At 41.7% G+C, this 25,027-nt stretch overlaps 2 protein-coding genes across 5 annotated transcripts; both read left to right on the top strand.

Annotated features, from left to right (window-relative positions):
• The first annotated feature begins 558 nt into the window (after positions 1 to 558).
• On the top strand, positions 559 to 6,914 carry YIPF1 (Yip1 domain family member 1). 4 transcript variants are annotated; one of them, XM_015636944.3, is made up of 10 exons: positions 559 to 629; positions 725 to 798; positions 1,496 to 1,629; positions 2,272 to 2,352; positions 2,459 to 2,546; positions 2,671 to 2,787; positions 3,814 to 3,980; positions 4,536 to 4,718; positions 5,526 to 5,620; positions 6,582 to 6,914. In XM_015636944.3, exons 2-9 carry the CDS (start codon positions 768 to 770, stop codon positions 5,613 to 5,615), a joined length of 891 nt encoding a protein of 296 aa, XP_015492430.1. In that variant the 5' UTR covers positions 559 to 629; positions 725 to 767; the 3' UTR covers positions 5,616 to 5,620; positions 6,582 to 6,914. The 4 variants fall into 4 exon arrangements, with proteins under 4 accessions (XP_015492430.1, XP_015492428.1, XP_015492429.1 ...); XM_015636942.3 differs by having other exon boundaries at positions 1,466 to 1,629; XM_015636943.1 differs by lacking the exon at positions 559 to 629 and having other exon boundaries at positions 636 to 798.
• Positions 6,915 to 7,338: 424 nt separating this feature from the next.
• Positions 7,339 to 23,493, top strand: NDC1 (NDC1 transmembrane nucleoporin). Its single transcript, XM_015636828.2, has 18 exons — positions 7,339 to 7,391; positions 7,706 to 7,826; positions 8,740 to 8,841; positions 9,033 to 9,207; positions 9,670 to 9,808; positions 11,191 to 11,299; positions 12,148 to 12,199; positions 12,691 to 12,823; positions 13,814 to 13,906; positions 15,159 to 15,240; positions 16,076 to 16,231; positions 17,257 to 17,511; positions 17,643 to 17,761; positions 17,993 to 18,043; positions 18,468 to 18,531; positions 19,355 to 19,455; positions 20,320 to 20,480; positions 21,309 to 23,493. The coding sequence occupies exons 1-18, from the start codon at positions 7,347 to 7,349 to the stop codon at positions 21,370 to 21,372; spliced, it is 2,022 nt and encodes a 673-aa protein (XP_015492314.1). The 5' UTR covers positions 7,339 to 7,346; the 3' UTR covers positions 21,373 to 23,493.
• The last annotated feature ends 1,534 nt before the right edge of the window (positions 23,494 to 25,027 follow it).

The raw sequence follows: 25,027 nt of genomic DNA, 5'->3' as shown, positions 1-25,027 counted from the left end.
GTGACCTATTTGTGTCCTTCCAGCACCTGAAGGGAGACAAGGCAGATGGAGAGAGTCTATTGACAAAGGCCTGCAGTGACAGGACAAGGGCGAATGGCTGCAAACTTAGAGAGGACAGGTTTAGATTAGGTATGAAGCAAAAACCCTCTCCCGTGAGGGTGGTGAGGCCCTGGCACAGGCTGCCCAGGGAAGCTGTGGCTGCTCCATCTCTGGAAGTGTCCAAGGCCAGGCTGGACGGGGCGTGGAGCGACCCGTTCTGCTGGGAGGTGTCCGTGCCCATGTCAGGGAGTTGCAATGAGATAAGCTTTAATGTCCCTTCCAACCCAAACCGTTCTGTGATTCTCTGATAAAACTCTCAGTTACCAAACACGATTATCTATGGCCCCTGTACACTCGCGCACAGCGGCGCTCGGCTTGCCGCGGGCCCTTTAAGAGGGCGGGCGGGCGCGCACGCGGAAGCGCCGCGAGGGCTGTGATTGGTCGCTGCCAGACGCGTCGCCGACGGGGTCGATGCGCCCCGGGGGCGGGGGCAGGGGCCCGGCGGCGCCGCTGATTGGCTGAGGCCGCGCGGCGGCCGCGGCGCCTTTAAGGGAGCGGAGCGGCGGCTGCGGGGCCGTGGCGCTGCCGAGGTGCGGGGCTGTCCCGGGCGGGCCGCGGGGCGCGGCAGCGCTGACACAGGGCGGGGGACCCGACCCGACCCAGCGCTCTCCCTGTCCTCTTGCAGGAGGGTCGAGCCCCGGGGAGCTGATCCTCATCCAGGCGGATGAATGGCGACGGCGGACGACCTCAAATTCCAAGGTAAAGGCGATGTCGCAGGTGCGGGCGCGGGGCTAGGCCCCAGCTGGGGGAGCCGTCAGGCGCTGGGGACTTTGGGAGCGTTTCTGAGCGTTCGCGGAATAAAAACGTCCTGGGAGTTCTGCATGTGAGATCAGGTATCCTGAATTTTCTGAGACGAGATTTTGCTGCTGGCGAGCTAAAAAATGTAACCGGTGTTGACGGAAATCGTGGACAGAAATCCTATGTGGCAGCAAGTGACAGCTGGAAAGGGGCAGAGCGCTCTGTAACCTGCAAAAGGGCCCGGTTTTAGACTTAGTTCTTCGTAAAAAATTTCATGACAGTTTTTGGAGATTAAAAGTACCCGTTTCTTTAGTTTGGCAGGTTTCCCCTCCCCTTGCAGAGACCTGCTGGCTCTCGGGTCGGGGCTGGTGGCAGGGCAGGAAGGCAGGCTCCAGTGGTGCCAGTGTAACATCCTGCAGGCAGAGTGGCAGGAAAAGCAGACTCACACATTGACTGACTAAATGTTCAGCTTGATCCGTGTCGCTTTGGACTTTAGGAAACAAATCGTAGCCAACATGCCAAAGTTACTAGTTATCCTGTCTCAGGGTCTTCATGTGTTTATTTGAGCCATGAGAACAAAAACTTTAGGTCTTGATCATTGCCTGTCTTGTAATATACTTATTTGCAGAGTTTGACGATGCAGCTAATTTGCTTGCAGCAAATCCTGATGCCACCACCATAAGCATCGATGAGCCAGCTGAAATCCCCAAGAATCAGCACAGCCGCCTGCAGGAGCCAGGGAGGGAAGAGGATGATGAGTTACTGGGCACTGACGACTCGGATAAAACAGAGGTAATGCTCTCACCCCTGCTGATGGAGGCCTGTCAGAAAGATGGAGTGGGACTTCTTACAAGAGCATGTAGAGAACAGGACAAGGGGAAATGGATTCAAACTAAAAGAGAAGATATTTAGATTGGATAATAGGAAGAAGTTCTCTCCTGTGAGGCTGGTGGGACCCTGGCACAGGTTGCCCAGAGAAGCTATGGCTACCCCACCCCAGAAGTATCCAAGGCCAGGCTGCATGGGGCTAGGAGCAACCTGGGAAAGTGACAGGTGTCCCTGCCCATGGGATTGGAATGAGATGGTCTTTAAGGTCCCTTCAATCACAGGCCATTTTATGGTTCTGATAAGCAAAAGGAACTTTTGGTGATGAGGGTGTGTGTTCCAGATCATGTGGCAGCAGGTAGTAACAGGCTGCTCTTGTTGAGCATGGAACCTCAGGCCATGATTCTGCCTACAGAGAAATAAGAGACTGGCTGCCAACAGCTATTGGAGGGGGAAAGGGGAACCATTACATAATCCATAGGAAGCACAGTCCTGTTAAGTTTGTTTTCAGTTTGGGTACCAAAATCATGTGACTACTGTGTAAATGAGCTAGTAATGCATAAATTATGTACTTGTAACACTTTCCATGTTGCCTTTTCCACCATCCAGCTCCTTGCAGGACAGAAGAAAAGTGCCCCTTTCTGGACTTTTGAGTACTACCAGACCTTCTTCGACGTAGACACATACCAGGTTAATACTCTGCTCCAGGAGAGAACTGTTGTCTGAATTATGCCTTATCCATTGAGGTTTCTTTCCTTCTTGTATTGTCAGTCAGACAAATCCTTACGTTTCATAGGTCCTGGACAGAATCAAAGGGTCGGTGTTCCCAGTCCCTGGGAAGAACTTTGTGAGGCTGTATATCCGCAGCAATCCCGACCTTTATGGTAGGTATGAGGTGGGAGAAGGTATCTTCTGTGCTAAGTATTTCGATTCTGTATTTCATTTTATGTGCTGGCCTGAGAAAGCAAGAGAGCAGAGGAGGTGCTATTGATTTTGTTTCTTTTTTAGGTCCATTCTGGATATGTGCTACACTCGTGTTCACCATTGCTGTTAGTGGCAATCTCTCAAATTTCTTCATCCATCTGGGCAAACCAACGTACCACTACGTGCCTGAGTTCCGAAAAGGTTTGTAAGTAGACATTTGTGGGGTTTTTTTTTGTTATTGTTCTTGTTGTTCTTCTTGTGTCTTTTTTTTTTTTAATGTGAAAATGGAGCAGTATAAAACCAGGTCATGGCTTTGATTTAGCACAGTCTTTTGATTGATTGCTGTCTTTACATTTTTAGACATGTGAAACAGGCCCTTAAAATGGGCTGTGACTGGCAGAACCCTGTTTCTTCAGAGCATAAACTAGTTTCAGGGTTTTAGAAGAGCAAGCAGGAGTAGTTAGTTATTTTCTAGCCTTAGTGGATGTCTCCTTGTACAGAGAGTGAAAGGCCAGAACTGGCCTCTGTGGTGCTTTGGTGGAGGCCTTCCTGGATCTGTGGCCTCCCAGGAATCTGCAGGCCTCAGGCAGAAAATTCCCAGATTAGATTATCACTCATATCACCTACCAAGGACTGGAAGTTGTTACCTTGTGGCAAACTCAAAAATAAGCAAAAGATGCAAAAAATAAGCAGAAAATTGATTTGTTTCCCAAAGAACTCAGAGTGAGGAGCCAGTTTGTCTATATCTGTCTCTGTGTTATGAGGGAGGCTGCTGTCCCTGCAGAGGAACACAGCTTCTCTTTGTTTCCAAAATCCTTTAGTGTACTGGGAAGAACGTTGCCACTTGGGAATGCAGTCGCCTGAATAATTTCAGATTTGACACTAGCTGTTTAGTAGCTGAATTTCTATTTTTAGCTAAGTTTTTCCTGCCTCTGTGGCTTTTCCTTTCAAACTGAAACTGACAGAATTTTGTGTACAGGCATAATAAAGAAATTGAAATCACCTAGAGATTTTTTTTCAGAAGTCTTTAAGCTAACTTGAAGTTCTGGCAGAGTACTGGGTGTAAACTAGATATCAATGCAAAGTTCTCAGTTTATTCATAATTCAGACTTCATCTTTTAGAAGTATCTTCACAGGTGGTTTTCTAGTTTTCATGCTGAATGGTTCTAGTTCTTTGACTCTGTCATGATTTAAAGTAGAACATTAAACCTTTTGTTGTGTTTCCAGTGTCCATAGCAGCTACAACGATTTATGCGTACGCTTGGCTTGTTCCCCTTGCTCTCTGGGGATTCCTGATGTGGAGGAACAGTAAAGTCATGAACATTGTCTCTTACTCATTCCTGGAGATAGTGTGTGTCTATGGCTACTCCCTCTTCATTTATATTCCCACAGCGGTATGTATGGCTAAAGAGTGCCTCTCTCGCATGTCCTGCTTGAGAAGATTTGCTATTTCTTATAATATTGTTGATATTTGTTGAAATTTTGGAGATTGGGAGAATCTTTTGCTCTTTTTCTCGAAGCTTGTCTAGTGTAAAGGTGTCTTGTGGGTGCTGGAAAAGCCCAGGACACATCATTTCCCCAGAGGCAGCAAAGCCAAGCAAGGTGCTGCTGGTGAGCCTGGCAGGCAGCCCAAGGCAGCCTCAGGAATCAGGATGTTTGTGTCCCCAGGGAACAGATGTCTGTGCAGGACAGCAATGCTGATGGCTCCAAGGACAAATTTCCCTGGCAGGGGCCCTCCTCTGCCTGGGGACAGGCCTTGGAGGGAGTGCCATAACTGGGGATTCGCTCTTGTGTCTGGGAGTAAAGCTCAGTGCTGCTCTTACTCCTTCCTCCACGAACAGACATGTGTCACACTAAGGCGTGGCTTCATTTGTGCACAACTCAGCTGGAAGTGATGACGTGTCCCAGAACACACGGCCTCTTTGCAAGCCTTTCCCTGCCTTTTCCAGATTTTGTGGATCATCCCACAGAAGGTGGTGCGCTGGGTGCTGGTGGTGTTCTCGCTGTGCCTCTCGGGGTCTGTGCTGGTGATGACCTTCTGGCCCGCGGTCCGTGACGACAACCGCAGGATCGCAGTGGCCACCGTGGCCACCATCCTGCTGCTGCACGCCCTGCTGGCTGTTGGCTGTTTGGTGGGACAATGTCATTCCTTTTCCCTAATCTCTTATTTCTAGGATGGGTGGCATTTTATGGGACAGGGGAGGAAGGATTGGCTGGTCACTGCAAAACCTCCAATGTAAAAAGTCCAGTTATTTTAAAATTGATGCCGGTGTGACCCTCACAGTGCTGGTAATAAAATAAATAATCAATTATGGAGTCATAGAATATCTCCAAGTTGGAGTGGATCTATCAGAATCATTGAGTCCAACTTCCATTTATAGTATCTTTATAGTATCCAATTGCACTTTATTCCAATGAGTACTATACTTAGTCCTTTGGAAGGATTAAATGTTCAGTATAAAGTGTGTGCTTATGAGTTTTAGCAGGTTTATGTTTTTATACACAGTAAGTGTTAAAAAGAAGACCCCAAGGCCACTAAAATACACAGTGAACACTTACATTATTTGTTTCCTTATTGTAGTGGATAGAAGGGTATTAGCCGGGCCTCAGTTTCCACAGCTTCCAGAGCAGACAGATCTGGTTCCCCACAACTTGGTGTGCACAGGGGTGACAGCAAAACACAACTCCCCCTGGATCTACAATCCAACCCTTTCCAGTACAGGTCTTTTTCAAAGGCCTTGGCTGCTAACTGTTACATTTTAAAGTACAGTCTAGAGCACCATTTTAATTGACCTTTTCTAATCTGATGAAAACAGAAAAAGATTCAAATTTGCCATTTCAGTGCTGTATTTGTACCTGTATTTGATGGGTGTGGAAAGAGTTGGGATGAGGCAGCACTATATGTTTCTCTCTAAATAGTTTTTTCTCTGATAATGTAGGCATACTTTTTTGATGCCCCTGAACTGGATCTTCCTGCACCTATTATCCCCACTCACAATGGAACAACAGTAGTAACAAAGAGTCAGTAAATAAGGTAAGAACCCAATCTAAACTTTTTTTTTTCCTGCAGTTATCACAGACATCTTGAAACTTTTCACCATCAGTATGGTTGAATGGAAAGGGATTTAACAAACTAATTTTGCTTAATGGAGTCTATATATGAATAACATTTATTAACTTTGTTTTAGTTGTAAGTTTCAAGTACAGATGTAAAAAATTAAAACACTGACGAACAAAAATCTGTTACCTTTCTTTGCTTTGAGGTTTGCTCTTGGTGAAGAAACTCAAATAAATATACTCTGTCCCAGAGGCCATTCCCTTTCAAAAACCCAAAAGCATTTATTTTTATTTATTCTGCACAAGTGAAACTTGGGCAATAAACTGTTAGACTCCAGTTTTTCTTTCCTTTTAATATAAAAAATCATATTGGGTTTTCCCCCCTTGATGTTTGAGACAGTGTTTCAAAGCAGCAGTGCTGTGTGGGGACATCTGTGTAGGCTTTGGGCAGGGCTGACTCAGATCCTGAGCCATCCATCCCTCTGGACTGCATTCCTTCTGTGGGACAGCTTGAGCATTTGCTTCCTGCCATCCAGGCCTGCTGCCAGCAGCAGATGACATTTGAATTCTGTTGGATAATTCTGTGGAGGAGGTCCAGGAACAGGATAATAGACATGTAAAGACCAGGCTACTCCAAGTACACTAGTTCCAAGTGTGTTTGTGAAAATCTACTGAATAGAAGCTATATTAAATTTAAAATAAATAATATAAAAAATAGCCAAATGCGCCTAGTGAAAGGCACATAAAAAATTACACAATCCAATCCTGCAAGTCAGTTTTAGTGGCTTTTCCTCCTGCACTGTCAGTTTTTCATTCCAGATGCCTAATACAAATCAATATGACAGTAATGGATTTTGGTATTGAGTCTTAAATATGTGCTCTATTGTGTCCTCTGGTGAGGAGTCGAAATATTCACTGGAGTTATTTGTCTCTTTCAGATGACAGCACCAGTTTCTCCCTCTATACAGTAGTTTTATTTTAGATTATTTTTTCACTGAAGACCTTGGAAACTTCAAGGACAAGGGATGTGTTTTGCAGCAGGACGGACAGTGATGTCCCATGGACATATGGACATCTCCATGCTTATGGACACTGGCTGGTTCCAGAAGGAGAGTGAACCATTGCTCCCAGGCTAGAACAGAAAGGGGTTGTTTTTGTTTGGTTGGGATTTTTGTTTTGTTTTTTGGGAGGGATTTGTTGTGTTTTTTTTCTTTAATTCAGTCTATGCTCACCATACTGTTTTGGCTCTGAATAAAGCGTTCTGAAAGCGATGTGAGATCTGTGTTTTGTGCACAAAGCATCTTAACGCTCTAAAGCGTTGGGGAGGGTTTGGTCCAAGGAAGGGTGTTGTGACAGGACTGAGCCCCCTTGGGGTGGGCCCGTGCTGCCAGCGAGCCTTTCAAAGTGTAAATAAACGGACGGCATGTGGACTAATGTGACAATTTCTTTCCTCGCCGCCCCGGGTTGCACTCTGTCCGATTAGACACGAAGGAGACCCCCTCAGGCCGCCATGGCCGCGCGGGGCACGCCGGGACTTGTAGTTTCCACTGCATGTGACGTCACTCGCGCACTCCGGGGGGCGGGGGGGTGTGGGCGTGCGCGCCCTCCCATTGGCTGCCGCCTGGGCGCGCGGCGGAAGTGTCGCGAGGCCGGCACGTGGGGCCGCTGGGCGGCGGCTTTGAACGAGCGGCCGGGCCGCGGCCATGGAGGCGGCGGCGGCGGGAGGGCAGCGGGCGCTGCTCCGGCAGGTCGGTCCTCGGACTGCGCTCCCCATAGGCTGCGCTCCTTTAGGTGCTGGGCTGGCGGGTGGCGGCGCATCCCCTCCGGTCCCGGTTCTATCATGCTATCTCCCCTCAAGTGCTGGGCTGGCGGATGATGTCGGTCTCCGGCCCCTCACTCTATCTCCCCTCAGGTTCTGGGGTGATGAGCCCCGGTCTCTTCACCCTTCGCATCCCTCAGGCGTTGGGCTGGTGGGTCCCGGTCCCCCTCCCGGCCCCTCCCATTGTCACCGTGCAGGCGCTGGGCAGGCGGGTCCCGGTCCCCTCACGCTGTGTCCCCGCAGGTGCTGGGCTGGCGAGTGGCCGCCGCCATCACCTGGTCCGTGCTGCTGCTGCCCATCTGCACCGCGGCCTTCATCATCCTCAGCGGCCTCGACCCGTTCCACCCGGTGCGCTGGATCTCGAGTAGGTGCCCGGCCGCGTTTTCCTGTTTTTGCTCTCACGTGTTTGTGTTTCTGGATTTTTGTCTCCTACGCTCTGTTGTTTTGGGCTCAGTCCCAGATAACACGAACTGACGGTGGCATCGTGTTACACTTGTATTTTGAATAGTGTTTGGCCTTTGAAATGTTCCTGTGTTACACCCGCAGCAGCCACTGCCCACCCTAGGTAGGAGTACGTGTTGCAAGTTCATGTGGCTGTATTCCTTCCAGAAGAAAAAAAAAAAGCCAACAGGTTAATTGCTTTAGTTGTCTGTTCTGAGTCCTTGGACGCACTTCCCCTTCCACTGTGTGCAGCTGCTGTTTCCATAAACAGCTTCAGTTTTCTCTATGGTGTACTGAATCCTAAGAGAAATTCCTGAAGCAGTCACTCTGCATGGTGAGAATAACTTCCCCTGAGTGCCTGCAATGAAAATTGAGAGATTTTTAGCTGGATGCTCGATGCCTGTGATCACTGAGCTGCTCCAGGCAGAGAGAATTGACTTCCTTCCTCCCTTGAAAATAGGAAAAAGCCCAAAAGAACCACCGTGTAAGAAATTTCTTGTCTTTTTAGTGTGACTGTATGGCTGCAGCTTTTCTTAAATAAAGGGAAATGTGATATTTGAGCCACAGTTCAATGTTGTTTTTTTCAAACAAACTTCTGAGTGTTTACTTATAAGAAAACCAGTTTTAAGGGTGTGAAATAGTTTCTATGAAGTTTACACTTTTGTGCAGAAATGTGTAGCTGGGCAGACTCTTGTGGGATTAGAAAGCCCATTGACCATTACTCCCCTTTAAGCACTCAGTGGATTATTGTCCATTGCTTAAGTTCTCTTTTCTGTTGCTTAATCACTGCTGTGCTATTACAATTTTCTGAACAACACTATTTTTATTTTTTTTAGATTCTTTCAATGATTTGTATACTTCCTATGTCATCTTTTGTATCTTCCTGATGTCTATGGTGATAATAATAATAAGCATCTTCAACATTGAATTTTATGCAGGTGGGTTGTGTAAATTGTTGAACTGTCTTTGATACATAAATTAAATAGGATGATCATTTATAATTTAGTGACTGATCCTGACTGTGAAAAGTTCTTTAGTGACAACAGTGGGTTTTTTATCTTTTTTTTTTTTTTTTATGAAAGTTTTTATTAGTAAGAAGTGAAAATGATTTTTCTGCTTTTATTTACAGTTGTACCATCGATACCATGCTCTCGATTAGCACTGATAGGAAAAATTATTCACCCTCAGCAAGTCATCCATTCCTTTGTTCATGCTATCATGGGAATGCTGGTTACTTGGTGTGCTACAGTCATGACGAAAGGGAGGTTCCAGTTTCTTGCTGTGTCCTGCACGCCTTCAGAAGGGTAATTGTGTGTGTCAATGATAAACAAAGAACTTCTATTGTGAAATGTATTCACTGGTCATTTCTTTCAGAAAGAATCCCAAGAATCTGGATATTCTCAAAAACCAGCAATTATATGTTGATTTTCTTTTTTAAAGGGCAAAAACATACCCCCCTGTGTAAATGTTGCAATGTACAGAGAAATAACTGGACCAGAAAAACTACACTGCCAGGATTCCTCATGGAAAGTTGATGACAAGTTGGTTGTCACTTGATCTAAGTCTTGGTCTTGTGGTTAATGGCATGTGTTTCATGCATAAGTTTCAAAAACAGGTGGTGGGAGTCCTACTTTAGCAAAAACTTAGTGAGATAGCATCAGATGCACTGATCAGGAAAGTAGAATCAAACTTCTGGTTTGAGTTTCCTAAGGCTTGAACAGCTTTTAGTTTTGAACTCAGAATTGATTCTAAGTTTTCTATTTTAGCCTAGAAGATGCTGTTCCTCAGATGTGCCTAAATGAGTATCACCTTTTCTTTCTACTTTCTGGAGCTTTCTTGGGATACAGTTACAGCCTTTTCTATCTTATTAACAACATGAATTATTTGCCATTTCCAATCATACAGGTAAGAGGTTTAAGCATCTTTGTAGAAAGATATGTATAAGTGAAACAGTGATCAAAAATGCCAGGATAATTTATGAGTATGGCAGCAGGAGCTGCTTGTGTGCAGCTGCTGTCACTGACAGATGAAGTATACCCATCTTTAAATGCCAGTGTTCATCCTACTCCTTCCTGCTCAGCTCCTTTTAAATGAACACAGAAATTGAGGTGCTGGGAATCAACATTTAGACTATACCCCTCTGATGCATTTTAAAAGCTGACTGAGGTGGCAGGTGAGCTACAGGAAAAAGACAATGTGCACAAACTGGGTTTCAATTTCAGGAGCTGACAAGGGCCACCTAAAAGCTGAAAATCTTTACAGTTAAAAAAAAAGTTCAAGATTACATAGCACATTAAATCTTGCTGAGAGCTCAACATCTAAAACCTTTGTATGTGTGTGTGTGTAGCACTATAGAAACTGAAATTCCATTAATTCCTCTGGAGGAGTCCTGCAGAAATCTGTACCAGTGTGAAACATCATCTTAAAAATATTTCTATTGTTGCAGCCTCACAGCTGCCATTAACTTTGCCTGATTCCCAGACTGACACAGTCCAACCGATTTGGCAAGAGATGTCTTTAGCCAAGGTTGGTTTTATTAGTGAAAAACATGTGTGCTGCATTATGCTGACTATTCAGTTCATCATCAAGCCAAGCAGCATTTTGGCAATGCTGTAATTAGAATATTTTTAAAAAATGTATTTCAATATTATTATTTCTCCTTTTTATTGTTGTGGGTTTTTGTTTGTGTTTTTTCTTTCTTTTTTTTTTTTGTAATGCAACCTAATAAAATAAAAAATTAAATTACTTTGGTTGCATTTGCACAGTTTCATTTTCATGGTTTCATTTGTCAACTGGGTTGCTTCAGTCATTTGGTAACATGTATAGTTTATTTATTTGGAGGAAAGCATCAATGTTATGTTAGTTTTGCTGCTTGGAGGATTACTCTGGAACTCAGGCTTGTCTAAATTTTCCCTATATTTTAATTGAACATTTAGAATGCAAATGAAATCTAGTAGATTAAATATGCCCTTTTTTTTCCTTTTCTTTATTTTGCTTTAGACAGGGTTATTCTAGTTTGTTCCCTTGTGTATTGAGTCAATTTACCCCATTCTTTGTTTTCACTATTACAAGCAGGAAACAGGGTAAGAACTAGAAATGGTTATAAAATGTCAGGAAAGATTGGGAGCATATAATATAACACCTGGAATTACCTTGAATTAAGTTTTTAATTGATCTAGACTTCAGGCTTTAAAGTACCTTGTCCTTTTTTGTTGTGTTTTTATTAACTGTTTCATTGATTTGTTTTGCATGTGGAATACTAAACTATTTATTTTGTTTGATTTTAGCAATACAAGTATTTACGTTTCAGAAGATCCTTGCCTCTCCTGATAAAACACAGTTGTGTGGAATCACTACATTTTGTTAGAAACTTCTGTGTCACATATTACTTTTTTGGTAAGCATTCCTGAAATTATCTATTTTTTTATTTCTAATTCCTGTATTTGACAACTTTGATCAGTTTTTGATCAGCAGGCTTTAGACTGCTCCTTCCATTGCCTGGTAGTGGAAATGTAATTCCAGAGCTGAACCTGACACACCAGCAGTGGGCAGGAGTTCACTGTGTGAAATGTTACTGTATTATCCCATTATTTTAGGCAAAAAGATTTTGGCTTTACTCTCAAGTGCCCTGTATATTATTTTAAGGAGCTTGAGAAACAAAGGCAGGATGGCTGTCTCTCCCATGAGAAGATGAGTTTGGTCTGTGGTAAAGGAAAAATCTGTGCTGATGAAGATGATTGCACTGGACTTTCTAAAAATCAGGACTTCTTTGTTGGTTGTAATTGTTCTCCTAAATGATGTTAAAATATGCAAGAATTATTATCCCTTTATTTACATCAGGGGATAAATTAGAAGTATGGTGGTTCGATATCAGATTCCATTAGGTCTTTAAAAGCACTTTGCTGCTGTCTTGGCTGTAGTGAAAATTAATATTAAATTACTATTAACCCTCTTTTGTTAGTGAGGAAACACAATTAACTCGCTGGTGAGAAGCAGCAATAAAAGAGGTCTACATCTCTCAGTGTATAGCTGCTAGCCTGAAGCCTTTTTTCATTCTCTTTTTTCTACTTCTTAAAACAAAGTAACCCCAAATGCAGATTGTTTCCTTGTCCATGTGAGTTACAAGACCAATCTCTTGTCTCTGCATGAATTCTATTTTTGTCTTTGATTTTTGGCCTACTGTGTGTGTCTTTTGTATTTGTATTTTGATGTATTTGTTTCAGAGTTTCTTTTTGACCCCCTAGGTTATATCCCAAAGGTGTGGATATGTACCACGATGGATCTTCATACAGATGGGTGGGTAGGACATTGTGCTGGAAACCTGGAATATTGTTGAGAGGTTCCTTTGTTGAGGAAGTGCAGCTTGGCAGAAGGACTCAGTTCTTTGTCTCCCCATAGAGAATGTGGGGAGCTCTGGCCATTTCTGAAATGAATTCTAGAAGAACCAGCATCCCCTTGTAGGAACCATGTTGTCATTAAAATAGTAATTAGGAAATCACCTGTTTTGTTGGGTTTTTTTTCTGTAAGTCTCTAAAGTATTAGGGTAAACACTTCAGATTGCATCTATGAGTTTTATCTGATTTTCTGTGGTGGTTTTTTTTGGGGGGGAGGTCTTATTTTTTATGACTGCTGTTTGTTTTAAAATAGGGAAGCTGGAGTCTTAATACCTTAATTGACTAAAACTGTAGCCATTATTAATTATTTCATATTTATTTTTCTTAATTTCATTAGTTTTTCTTAATAGGAATACTAAAATACTTATATCCTCTTGGTTATTTTATCTGCAGTAAATTACATCCTCTTGACACTCTGAGTGGCTTATTGGATCTCTCCTTGTTTTACCATACCTGGTTGAGTGGTGTGTTTCTTCTGATGACCTGGTACATTGCTTGGCTGCTCTTCAAAATCTATGCCACAGAGGTCAGTATTTGTGACAGTGCTCAAGTTACATCATCAGTGTGGCACAGATAATTCTTTCATTTCAAAAGCAGTTCTACTAGGAAATAACTCAGTGTGAGTTCTTGAATTTTCACAGCAAGCACTACAGGTAGTCACTGATAACTGAATAGTCAAGAGAGGCCTGGCATTAACTGACTTTCCCTTCTTATAGCAAGACCTGTGCTCCTTACAAAATTAATGTTTTGTTACTGCCACCTCCTCCTCTTACTCCTCTGCTTCTGTTTCCAGATATTTCCTTAGAGAGGAAAAAAATTGTTCATCTAACTGTTTATGTTTGGTTTTTTTTTTAATTAAAACACTGTAAGACTCTTGATAAGAGAAGAAAAAAAAGTGAGGTTTAAATCCTGGGTCAATGTATGCATTGGTGCAAAGTAGTCATGGAATGAAATGGCAAATACAGTGCTGTTGGGGTGTTTAATTAGCTTTAATTAGAAAGGTGTAGTTGTTGTGACTATGTGGAGAACAGATCAGCAATGAGTCAAGCATGACAACAGCTCTGAGGTGTGAGCAACCTGTCTCAAAGGATAATAACAAGCACCAGTGAACACCTTGTCAACATCTCTAATTACTGTGTTGCTTATAAAATCGTGGAAGACTAAAGAAATCATCCATCTGTGAAAGTATAAAATGGACTTTGCCCTTCTGGCTGATGAAAAAAGATTTGTTTATCCAAACGGTTTTGTTTTTCTTAATGAGCTAAAAAGCTTTGAATTTTGCATTTAAATATTTGTGTAGTGTTAACTGAAAAGTCAGGAAAGAAATTGTAAGATTAGCCACAAGAACACATTTATTTGAAGATGTCTGGATTTTCTAAGATTTCCAAATTTTAAATGAAAGGAGTAAAGCTCTTTTTGTTTCTATGTTAGAAATTCCAGGCCAGTTTACTAGTCTTTCATAAGATTTTTCTTGTGCTTTCCTCTATATAACACAACTTTTGATGTTTGTATTTAGAGTCATCATTTTCCCATTCAACCAACATTTGCTCAGGAGACAGACCAGTGCCTGCCTAAGATCTTAAACAGCAATCCTCCCCTCCTTATAAAGGTAATTGAACTCCTGCCTCTTCCCTAACAGATGTGTGCTGAAAAGGGTTTTTTCAGAGCATCCAGTCACATCTTCCAGATACCAGTTCTGTTCACTGAGGTGATGTTAGTTTCTTGAAAAACTGACTCAGAGCACTCACAGGCTGTTGAATTTAATGATGAAAATTTGTTTAGTAGTGACATCTGCTGGTGCTCACCATGCTGTTTCTGTAAGCTGAAGATTCATTTAGTTAGAGGTAAGATCTGTGTGAAACAGAAGTGGCATAGTGGGTACTGATGCAAAAACAGCAGCTTGGTGGCATTCAGGTTTTTGTAACTCAGCTTTGAGTCTTGTCACATAAGCAGGTGTTTCCTCAAACCTTTGTATTCTTAGCATCTTGTCCCTGCAACATACATTTGAACTCTTAACATGTGTGTTCTCTCTTGAAACTAAAAAATATATCCATACTTACGCTGGAAGTTTGGTTTCTTTTTTCTAAAAGACAATAGTAAAAAGCTACTTAAAACCTGTGAATAAAGAAGAGGAATTTTGATCTATGGTAATTATTAATAGGAGTTACTGATTATAACACTTAGAAATTGGAGACATCATTTAAGAGGTATTATGTAAATAAAGATAAGAATGTTCTCTCACACATGCAAAATCTACCTTGACTGATTTTACAGATTTCTGATAAGGCTGAAGATATAATAGGCTGTAATACCTTTTTAAGATTATCTGAGGATAGGTGGGGAAGAGTTGAGCACAAACAGTTAAAGGAACAGGAAATCTAATATATGATCTCAGATGTCATTAAAATTTCCAGTTTATAATAGGGTTTTGCATATTGTGAGAAACCTGGTTATTTTTAGTTTGGCACATGAATTGCTTAATCAGATGAAAAAGCAGTGCTAGGTTGGTCCCATAAGGCACTGTGACCCTAAAGCTGTAGTTGAGCTCTGGTTTACAAAAACAGGTTTTTTTCTTAGACTTTTTAAAGTCTTAATTTCTTTCTGCCTGAGCTATTAGAATAAAACAAGTGTTAGATCTTGAACTCCTGAGAACTGACATATCAGTAAAGCTCTTAGTAGTTCAGTAGCCCCATTCAGAGTGGTTTTAGGGATTTGCTTCCATTCTCTTTCTCTTACATGACTGGTTTGAGCCAGTGTGAACTCATCCTTTGGCAGGAATTGATTTTGTATGGATAACTACACATTTTTTAAGCAAGTACATTGGACTTTGCATGCACTAAAACATTTTCCTTTCTTTGTAGTTTTTAGCCTTACAAGACTTGATGTTACTTTCCCAGTATTCTCCTGTTCGACGACAGGAAGTCTTCAGCCTTAGTCAGCCAGGTAATTATAAAAATTATTTTGTGTTGATTCCTTTTTTAAAGTCATTAGTCAAATGCTCTTAGAAATTATGTAATGTTGTAAGGTATGCTACATAAGCCAGGAGCCTCTTCCAAGTGGTGCCTTTTCCAAAATGATGTTAATTATCTATATTCATATTGTTTGACCTGCTAAACTCAATCAGTTTTGGTGTCTGTTGGATTTAAATGAGTCATGAGGAAACACAGGTTTAGGACTTTGAAAGCAGGGCCCACTTCACACCACCAGTCAGATAGCCCAGACTGGACATCTTAACAGATGTGTACAAAAGCTGAATGTTGAGGTGTGAGTGTGGGGAAATTGGGCACAAATACTGAGTCACCACTGCAGCTATGAGAGCAAACACTGGCTGTACCTTCAGTTAGTGCACAGTCCTTTTGCTGTATTCAGATATGGCAGAGGAGGTCAATTAAAACTGCTTAGAAACCTTCAGGAACTTCTTGTAGCACCTTATCTGTAATTCTAGTGTTTGTACTACTTCAAAACTCTGTTGCCATCCCACTGATATTTGTTCATTGTAGCTGTTCAGTGATTTCAGATCTGATGGGCTGAACTGCCTGTGTTGCCTGCTTGCTTAGCAGGTTTCACTGAAGTCTTTTAGAGTTATCCATTGAATCTGTTCATGTTTTCATCTTCCTCTTGGTACAAACAAGCTGTCACAGTGGAAATGCCCTGTGGCGTTTTAGAAGCTGAGTGGCACCGTGACAGTGAAGCTCCTGCTGGGAGCACATGGACATTGTCAGAACAGATGCAGGGAGGAGCAGCTGGGTTAAATCCTGCTCTTTGTGTGCAATGCCAGGTGGGCACCCACACAACTGGACTGCGATATCCCGGGAGTGTTTGAGTCTCCTGAGTGACCTGACTCAGAGGCTGATTGCACAGCAGGAAGCAGCAGCAGCAAATGGGAGAGCAAAGCCACCAGTGGGAGAGCTGAAAGTACCTCCACAGACTCCAGGTATGTGAGGAAATGCTCATAAAGGTTTGTAAAGCATGAAGGTAGCAATAGATACCTTAGTCTCAATTAAATTTTATGAGGAAAACGAGGGATTTCTGCAAATAAATGCATACAAAAAAAGATCCTCCCCCAATCAGTCTTAGGCATTTGTATTGAAATAATCCCAAAATAGCTAGAAGATTTGCAATTATCATGTTTCCTCAGTTTGTTTATCTGTATGGTATTATGTTCAATACAGTATTTTTTGCATACTTGCATGAATAAAAAAAGTCTGATTATCACAGTTTCAGTAAGTGGTTCAACACAGCACAGGGAGAATTTAAGTCTTGCCAAGAGATGCTCTGTAATTTGCATAACTGCTCTTATGATTAGTTTAAGATGGTAAAATTAGGTTCTGTTTATGTTTGTGTGATTCACTAATACCACTGTAGAGAGTGAGGAAAGCCCAGTCTGACTCCTGAGCTGTGAGCAGCCTCCAGGCATTTTGAGTGTTTTACATTCCAGAATTGGGCATCATTCCTGGCAGCACAGCTGTGTTAGCACAAGGCTGCCAGGTAATGGAATCCCTTAGCAGTCAGTGCCCTGGCAACAGCAGGCACTGTTGGTATGTCACAGGTGAATTTCTTTTAGTGCTGCTTATCCTTGGATTTGGAGACATGCCTTTTCTTACATGTCAAACAGAATGACTTTTCGTTCTTCTGTGGACAGCCTTTTTTCTAGCACTTAATGCTAAGAGCCCACTTTATGTACATATATAGCAGGGTGTTGTAATGTTGGCTATCAGGAGTAAAATAAATAAATTCACAAGGATCCTTCTCATCATGTGCTGTTTTCAAGCTGATGAACTTTAAAAACCTTACATGCTTATGTTGATGTGTACTTCTTTGCAAGACCAGAGGGCTAACCATGTCCTTTCTTAAAAGCTCTGATACATAAGGTGTTAAATTAGCAATCAAATAACAAACCCATCTCCTGTGTCATTGTGCCAGCCTGTTGTCTTCATGCAGTGTGTTCTTTGTCACTAGGAGCTGCTGGGATAGAAGACATGTCATTCCAGTCACAGAGGTCTAACATTGTTCTCAGAGCCTCCATGTCTCCACTGGTTAAGCCATCCCTGATGCCTGTGAAGACATCTCCTGGCTCTGATGTTGGTTCACCTTTCAGCTCTCCTGCTTTAAATTACAAGATGGGAGTTGTGGATGTAAAGTCTCCTTGGCACGGACCAGTCCAAAGTCCCCATGTCATGAGAAGGGGACCAAAGCTGTGGACATCAGTTTCAGGTAGAGCTTCTTCCACAGCAATTGAGCCTCACAGCCATAGGTGCAGTAGCCTTATCAATGGAGAGCTGCATTGTGAGGATTAAACTGACAGCCATCAATTTTCCTGAAGATACTGTATTTTTTTCTTGCAGATCAGCAAATGAATGGTTCTCACCATGAATCCTTCCCTGTGCTCTCTGCTGCAAGAACTGGCACCGAGGCAGTGCAGCCAAGATTTATTTACACATGGCTTCAGAACAAGCAAGAACAGGTGGAGTAAAATTGCAGTGCATAGGAGGTGCAGCTTAGGTGATACCTCTCTGGAAGAATTCCCCACTTTATGGAATTACTACTTCCTTCTCCACTTAGCTTATATAATACAAATCCTTCCCTACACTCCCAATGGCTTTATGCTGTGTGAAGGTGGTAGGATTGAGAAGGGCCAACTGTGCATGCCTTAAATAAATGCAGATGATATGTTTAATATTTTGTTTCTTTTCAGATAAAAACCTTCTTGTCCAAACGGGCGCTGATAATGTATTTCTTCAGCAAGGTAAGGGTGGTCCTGTGTTTGAGACACAGGTGATGGCTTTAAAACCTGTATTTTCATCTGAAGCTTTCCAGAAGTACAACTTCTTGCTTGCTGTGAGTTTTGCAGCAGGATTGTTCCATACCTGCAGAAAATAAGAATTACAGTGCTTTTTAAAACTCATCTGATTAGAAACTGCATTTTGCTTAAAGCATTCTTAGCCCTTGAAAACTAGCTAGTGTATATCCTTCCCCCTTTTTTAATCCCCCTCCTCAATTACAGCTGTAACATTGTGGGCAGCTCCTCTCCAAAAGGAATTTTACTTCCTTAGATCAGATTTTTCTGTCTATTTCCCAAAATCTGTTGGGCTTGCAGGTTTCTTCTGAAATCTACAAGTTTGGTGATGTTATTTATAAAGTGTACTCAAAACATTTTGGTTTCTTCTCAGCACCCAGAAGCCTCCATCCAGGCTGTCTTCTCTGATGCCCAAATGCACATCTGGGCTTTGGAAGGTAAGTGGTTTCCAGGTGATCCACTCTGTTGGTTCATGGAAAACTCTCTGGGCTCTGTGCTGTATAAATGTAACAATACAAATCTTTGAAATGCTTTTGACAGAAACACAACTGCATTTCAGACATCAACATGACTAAAGTCTAATTCACTTGTTAGTTTTGAGATCCCACATGCGATCTCTTACTTTATGTTCTGTACAGATTCCTAAATTTGATTTCTAGTGCTTCTCTCATGTGAACCCATGTATCACTTTTACATTTTTCCTAGTGACAGATTTATGATGCCTTTTTACAACAGCTTTTCTGACTAAAGGCTCTGGGTCTTTCTCTGTTTATCAGAGAGCTGAGGGAGGCACTTAGCAAATAAACAAAAAAGATGGTTTGCAGAGAATTAGAAGAACAATGACAGTATGAAGTTACATTTTGGATTTTTCTTCTTTCAAAGTCATGAGTAAATACCACTGTTGATAGAATCTTCTATTACATTTGACTGTGAAAAGTTGATAATTTTCCTCAGTGATGTGTTTTATGGGTGGATGTACTGTGTCAGATTGAACATGATGGCTTGGCATGTATAGAGTCTGGAGATGGGAATCACACATAATTTTTATATAATCTCACTTGCTTTACCAACCTCAAGATCTTATACACCTGTCAAACAAGTGAGTGGTTAGTCCTTGAGTCAGAGCTGACTGTCAGCTGGCAGCAGCAAGTCCTGAGGAATTCTGGCACACTAATGGAATCTTCTGGAACACCATGATCTTTGTTTTTGGATTCTCACCTTTTGAAGCATTAATTACAACAATTTTTTTTTTTATTACAGGTCTGTCTCACTTGGTAGCAGCCTCCTTTACTGAAGACCAATTTGGAGTTGTCCAAACTACACTGCCAGCTATCCTGAACACATTACTGACTCTTCAGGAGGTAAAACTGTTAACTTTTTCTTGCTGCAAGGCAAGTTTAGGAGAGGAGAAGGAATCTTGTTGATTTTACATAATAACCTTGCTGACTAGTCATAACATTGAAGTTCCTGCCACAAAACAGTTCTTCTGCAGTTAATCTAATGAAAACAGCTGGCTGCCACTATGTACACTGTGAAACAGCTGAATAAAAACCCTGTTGGTTTTTTAAAATGTGGAAGGAGAAAATATGGAATGTTTAGTTTTAAAGAAATGCTACTGTGTACTAGTTGAAGAATTTATTTCAGGGATGCAGCAATTCTAATACAATATCTTTTGCAGGGCTGGAATTTAATCTTTATTTGGTTGCACACAATTCCTGGTGCAACATGGAGTACTTGGAGACATTGCAAATCTGAGGAGATAAAATCTGTGTCTCTGCTAATACTAAGACCACACTCTCAAATTACTGATGTTTGTGTAATGTGTGTTTTTAGAAGTCTAGTTTTATTTCCAAGGCTGTCCATGTCCTATTAACATAATCATTTTACATTTTGCCCTAATGGAGATCCTTGGAAAGAATTTAGAGGTTATTAAAGTTCTTCAGTGTAAGTCATCTATTCCAAGAACAGTCACCGAGGGGGGAAAAAGCCAATATCCTTGTTTGTGAAAGAAACAGGACAGAATTGTGTTTCTCCTGTAGCATGTGATGTGCTTAGCTTAAGACTCAGTAACAGAGAATCTTATTTCACAGAACTCAGTCTCCAAAACATTTTTGTGTATCTTGGTGGAATTTCTGAACTTGCACTTTGTTTTTGCTTTATTTGACACAAACATGTCACTAGTTACATTATGAAATAATTGACAAGAATCTATTTTCCCCAATCAGGTAGTAGACAGACATTTCAAACTGCCACATGTTTCTAGCAAACCTCCCCGAATTTCAGGGAGTCTGGTGGACACATCCTACAAAACACTACGGTTTGCACTTAGAGCATCTCTGAAAACAGCCCTATACCGGATAACTACTGTCTTTGGAGAACACTTGAAGTAAGAACTTCCTCATGATTGCTTGCTTGTTTAATTTATTTTAATTAATGTTATTGTATAACCTGTGAAAAGGGAAGTTTAGGGGGAAAAAAAAATCCCTTCTGGTCATTATTATAATGTGGTATTTTAGTATTTTTTGATTTGTGGAACCTTAAAAACTTCCTGTGTAGATATATGGTCCCTCTTAGAAATTTATTATTCATAGATTTCTGGGCAATTTTTCTTAGTGACTTTTCATGAACTCTTTAGAAGCAGTTCATGAATACCACTTGCTTAATAAATCTGAGCTGCTGAAAAGAAAATAAATCAACTAGAGACAATTGTTCTGCAGAGAGAGAATTTTATGAAGGGTCCAAATAATGAAATTCCATCGCTTCTTGGTTGTCCAACAGCTCTTCCTCAGCCACTCTCCCAGCAGGCAAACTTCCATACTTGGCCTTAGAATATGTGGAACTGAAACTTCCTTGTAATATCTGCCCATCTCTCCCTCTGGGGATGAAATGTCCCTCAGTTTAGAAGTGCTCAGTACACAGGAGGGATCATTTTAGGAGATTCTTTCTTACCTAAACCATCCTTGCAAGTTAATCAGTTGTTGTTTAGAGGTAAGGAAATGGGCAAGGTTTCCTGGTATAGGTATTTTTTAGAAGCTGTTGAGATAAGAATTGGCAGTTTCAAGGGTTAATACCCTTCTTTGTCCTGGAACATAGATGGTTTTTCATAAAATTTAGCTTCAGTGTAATTGATTTCAATATACACTCAATTTTGGCATGAGACTTTATTTTTGTGCTGTATTACTTTTAATGTAAAATGTTGTGCATTTGTTTCTAGTGCTGTACAAGTGTCTACAGAACATAAGAAAAGACTTCAGCAATTCCTGGAGTACAAAGAATAAATTTTGATGCAACTACGGTTGGTTTTTTTCAAGACTCTTGCTAAGAAGAAAGTGGAACTAATGAGGATTTTTACCTTGCCTTTTTGGAAAAGCATATGGAAGTATAGGTTGCAGAACAAAACTTTTAGAACTGTAGAAGAGTTCTTATGGGTTTGGATCATTTTTTGTATAATAAAACTTATAAAATTCATCTTGCTTTCCTTTAATGTCACTTACAAATGAGAAAGTGCCAGTTCTTCTTTCTAGGTAAGACTATGACATTTAAGATTGCCAGAGTTATTTTGACACTCAGATCTTTCATTATTTTTCACACTGTGTTCTTTCCCTACTCTCTTGTGTTAAGGGGCTGACGAGAGATTCACGTAGATACTTAGTGCTTAAGTGCCTCATAAATTTACTTGATAACACTTTTAGATCAAGAGTGTAGTTTAAGTGTAGGAAACAGATGTGCCCAGAAGTAAAACATGCTGCTCCTCTGTAAGCTGGAAATGCTCCTTCAGAGTAAAATGGGTGTGCAGAAAGGCATCATTAGCACACAAATACTGCCTGGAAAGTGAGCAGCTCAGATTTTATCTTTAAGGTGACTTAGTGAACCAAGTTCTGATCTACATAGAAACCTACAGGAAGCAGTACTGCATTTAGTAAAACTCCCAGGTAATCATCATGGGAATTAAAGTTTAGATCAACAGCTTTCTGTTTGGGGGGTAGGATGGATATTTGCAGCACATCCAGATTTTTCAAAATGGTATACATTATTGGTAGATTCTGGTGAAAAATACTACTTTTCTAAAACTTTTTATCTGAAAGCTTATCTAAATAATTTGAAAATGAAGTACTCAGTTTTTAAAGGTACTCCAGTTACTGTGATACCTATACTGGAAAATGGGTGGAGTATGAAGATGAGAACAGTAAGCTAAATAGTCTTGCAAAGGAATTTACTTTGATAAGGGGAAACAAAGCTATTGTTTTCCTTCAGTGTTGTTAATCCTATGTTTTTTGTTGTGTTGTTTTGTTTTTTTTAACAGAGGACCCAAGATTTGAGGGTGGCCATGGTGTTAAGTTATGTTGGTGTGATGTGGCAGTGTAGTAATAGGGTGTCTGTAAGGTTTGGGTAAAAGAGAAACTCTTGAATCTCCAGTGAGACCTGCATATTGCTTTCTTCAGTACAAAGAGGTAATTTTTTTGTAATGCAGACACTGCAGATGTTAGATTTGGCAGTGGAAATGAGAATGATACTGTTCTTTTTGCATTGAGATGGCTCATAGCAAACAGTAAGGTGATAAGATAACCTTTAAACACTGTGAAAGGCTAAGCTAAAGCTTCCCCACGCTTGACTTCTACCACATGTGGAAGCCTCCTGCCTGCCTGACTTATTAAATAATTTAATTTGCATATTTTTTGGCACTGCAATGTGCACCTGAAGTTAAATGGTGCTTTAGCTGGTACCTCAGGTGTAACTGGTAACCCAAATACTGCAGATGAAAGTTTCAAATAATTTTTTCACACTTTTGAACAGGTGCAGTATTTTTATTGCTGTGGTATGTTCTGCAACACTCCCACAGCCACAAACTGCAAGTTCTAATTAAGTGTTACAGTTGTGAATAACAGGCTTAAAATGTAGATGATTTTTTGATGGCAAAGTTGTTGAGGTCTGTCCTTGTGTTGCAGCAGAGATTTGCACATATCTGCTAATGTGTGTGTGACTCATGGCATTCTCCCTATGACAGAAGAGCTTTTAAAAGTTGTTTGCTTCATGGTTTCTTTAACAGCTTCAATATTTAAAGAGCTGAAGACTTTTTTTTTTTTTTTTAAGCCTTAACTTAAAAGTGCATCTTTAACAGTATCTCATGCTTGTGAATCACAGTGTACAAGAATATAAAGTGTATGTTGGGTGCCCTTTGAAGATGAGTAACTGATAACATCTTACTCTGGTTTTGGCTTTGGGAATAATTCTATTCCCTTGGCAAACTGTGCTGGTGTTTCAAGTCCTTTTGGATACTTTTGTCTTAACATAAAAAGAATCAGTCTGTGAAGCCTCTCTGAGGTAGGGGAAGAGTCTCCTGAGTTCAATTCTGCATTCTGGGTACTGAGAAAAAAAATAAAGCCTTTTTACTGTTGGTTTCTGTGTAGCAGCAGTGAAACTGGATCCCTCAAGCCTCGTATTTTTCATCTGTTTAATCATCTCAAAGCTGAGCTGCATCTTGTTGCTGGATTGCCTGCTGCATGCACAGGTGAAACACCATTCTGGTAACCTGGTGAACAATTTGTCTCTCCCACAGGTGAGCTGCAGTCAAGAGTACCTAAAATAATACCCATTGCAGCTGTGGAGAGGTAAATGGTTGATGGTACAGACCCATGTTCCTCTTGCAGTGGTGTAATGAAATAGAGGCTTAAGCTCTTGAGCAGTCAGTTAGAAATCTGAAAAAAATCTATCTTGCTTCATTTTCTGAGATCCAGCTTTGAAAATTCAGACTGTGGGTGGACAAATGCAGAGGCCCTGGCCCTTGAAGCTCTTGCACTGCTGTATCCACAGGAACCAGGCAGGACTCGCTCCCTCAACAGGAGCTCTGCCACTTTGGAGAATTGTCCCTGTGCCAGTCGCGGCTCCAGGCCTGAATGCCCCTTGAAATGAAGTGGTTTCGATTCTGTTGCTGCGTGCTTTGAACAGAGGCTGCATTGTGCGTGCCGTGCTCGGTGTCCCAAGGCCTGCAGCAGCCATCTTCCCACCTCCCACCACGCTCCTCCAGCTCCCAGGGCAGCCAGGGAAGTGCCAGGCTCTCGCTGATGAATATTCTGGTACCTGTTCAGTCACAGGCAAGTGCTGCACTCTGTGGGCTCTGTGCTTGCCAGGCCTCCCCCAGCTCCTGCACGTGGCCACCTGCGGGATGGGTGCTCTGCCTGGGGAGGGCCTGGTGCACTGGGGGTGGGTGGCTGTATGGAATCCATAGGAGGTGGCCTCAGGAGCACTGTTGGCTGTGGAGGTGCTTTGCCACATACAGTTCTGTCTCCTTTCCCTGTGGGATGAATGGTGGCAGCTCACAGTGCTTTTCCTATTCAAGCAGGTGTGTTTCCACCACTCCCATCACCTCCTCTCCTCAAAGATGCAATAAAACAGGGAAAGTCTGTGTGGAATCATCACAGACACTACACTGCAAGTTGAGAATCCTCCCCACTAATCCCACGCCCTCCTCCCTCTTGTGGTCTTTGATATTTTTCATCACCAGTACTGTGTTAATGTATTTGCTGTGTGGATTAAATGCATTTGGGTGCTGTGGACATGCCTGGAATGTGGTTTGCCAAGCTCTTGTGTTGTAAGGGGATGTAGAATGTTGCTTTCCTTTGCTGCAGACTCATGGTAGAGATTTGCATCTGACAGACTGGCTTTGCACAAATGGTGTAGAATAAACAAACAGTGCAGCTCCCTCGTGTCTGAGAAAGCAAAACCTGCACTATGCTCAGATTTCAGAAAACAAAAAAAAATAGCCTACAGAAGAGCTCACCTTTATGTTCTTAAAAAAAAATCTTGTAAACTACAGTAGAGCTAGTCAGTCAGGAGACAGATGAACATGGGGTCTCTGGAGCCTGCCACGAGAACAAAACACAAATTCAAGTGGGAATAGTTCCCTGTTGGATATGCAAGCTGATTCATAGAATA

Source organism: Parus major, chromosome 8, assembly GCF_001522545.3.
Source record: "Parus major isolate Abel chromosome 8, Parus_major1.1, whole genome shotgun sequence".
NCBI classification, from domain to species: Eukaryota; Metazoa; Chordata; class Aves; order Passeriformes; family Paridae; genus Parus; species Parus major.
This window is presented reverse-complemented; position numbering and strand designations above follow the sequence as displayed.

What these genes read in the sequence shown, in the direction of transcription:
- NDC1 (XM_015636828.2), top strand. Translation starts at nt 7,347, where the DNA reads ATGGAGGCGGCGGCGGCGGGAGGGCAGCGGGCGCTGCTCCGGCAG. An exon ending in CAACATTGAATTTTATGCAG is followed by an intron (nt 8,842 to 9,032) that starts GTGGGTTGTGTA and finishes TTTTATTTACAG; the next exon opens with TTGTACCATCGATACCATGC. An exon ending in GCACATCTGGGCTTTGGAAG is followed by an intron (nt 18,532 to 19,354) that starts GTAAGTGGTTTC and finishes TTTTTATTACAG; the next exon opens with GTCTGTCTCACTTGGTAGCA.
- YIPF1 (XM_015636942.3), top strand. Translation starts at nt 768, where the DNA reads ATGGCGACGGCGGACGACCTCAAATTCCAAG. An exon ending in CAGCAATCCCGACCTTTATG is followed by an intron (nt 2,547 to 2,670) that starts GTAGGTATGAGG and finishes TTTCTTTTTTAG; the next exon opens with GTCCATTCTGGATATGTGCT. An exon ending in TCATTTATATTCCCACAGCG is followed by an intron (nt 3,981 to 4,535) that starts GTATGTATGGCT and finishes TGCCTTTTCCAG; the next exon opens with ATTTTGTGGATCATCCCACA.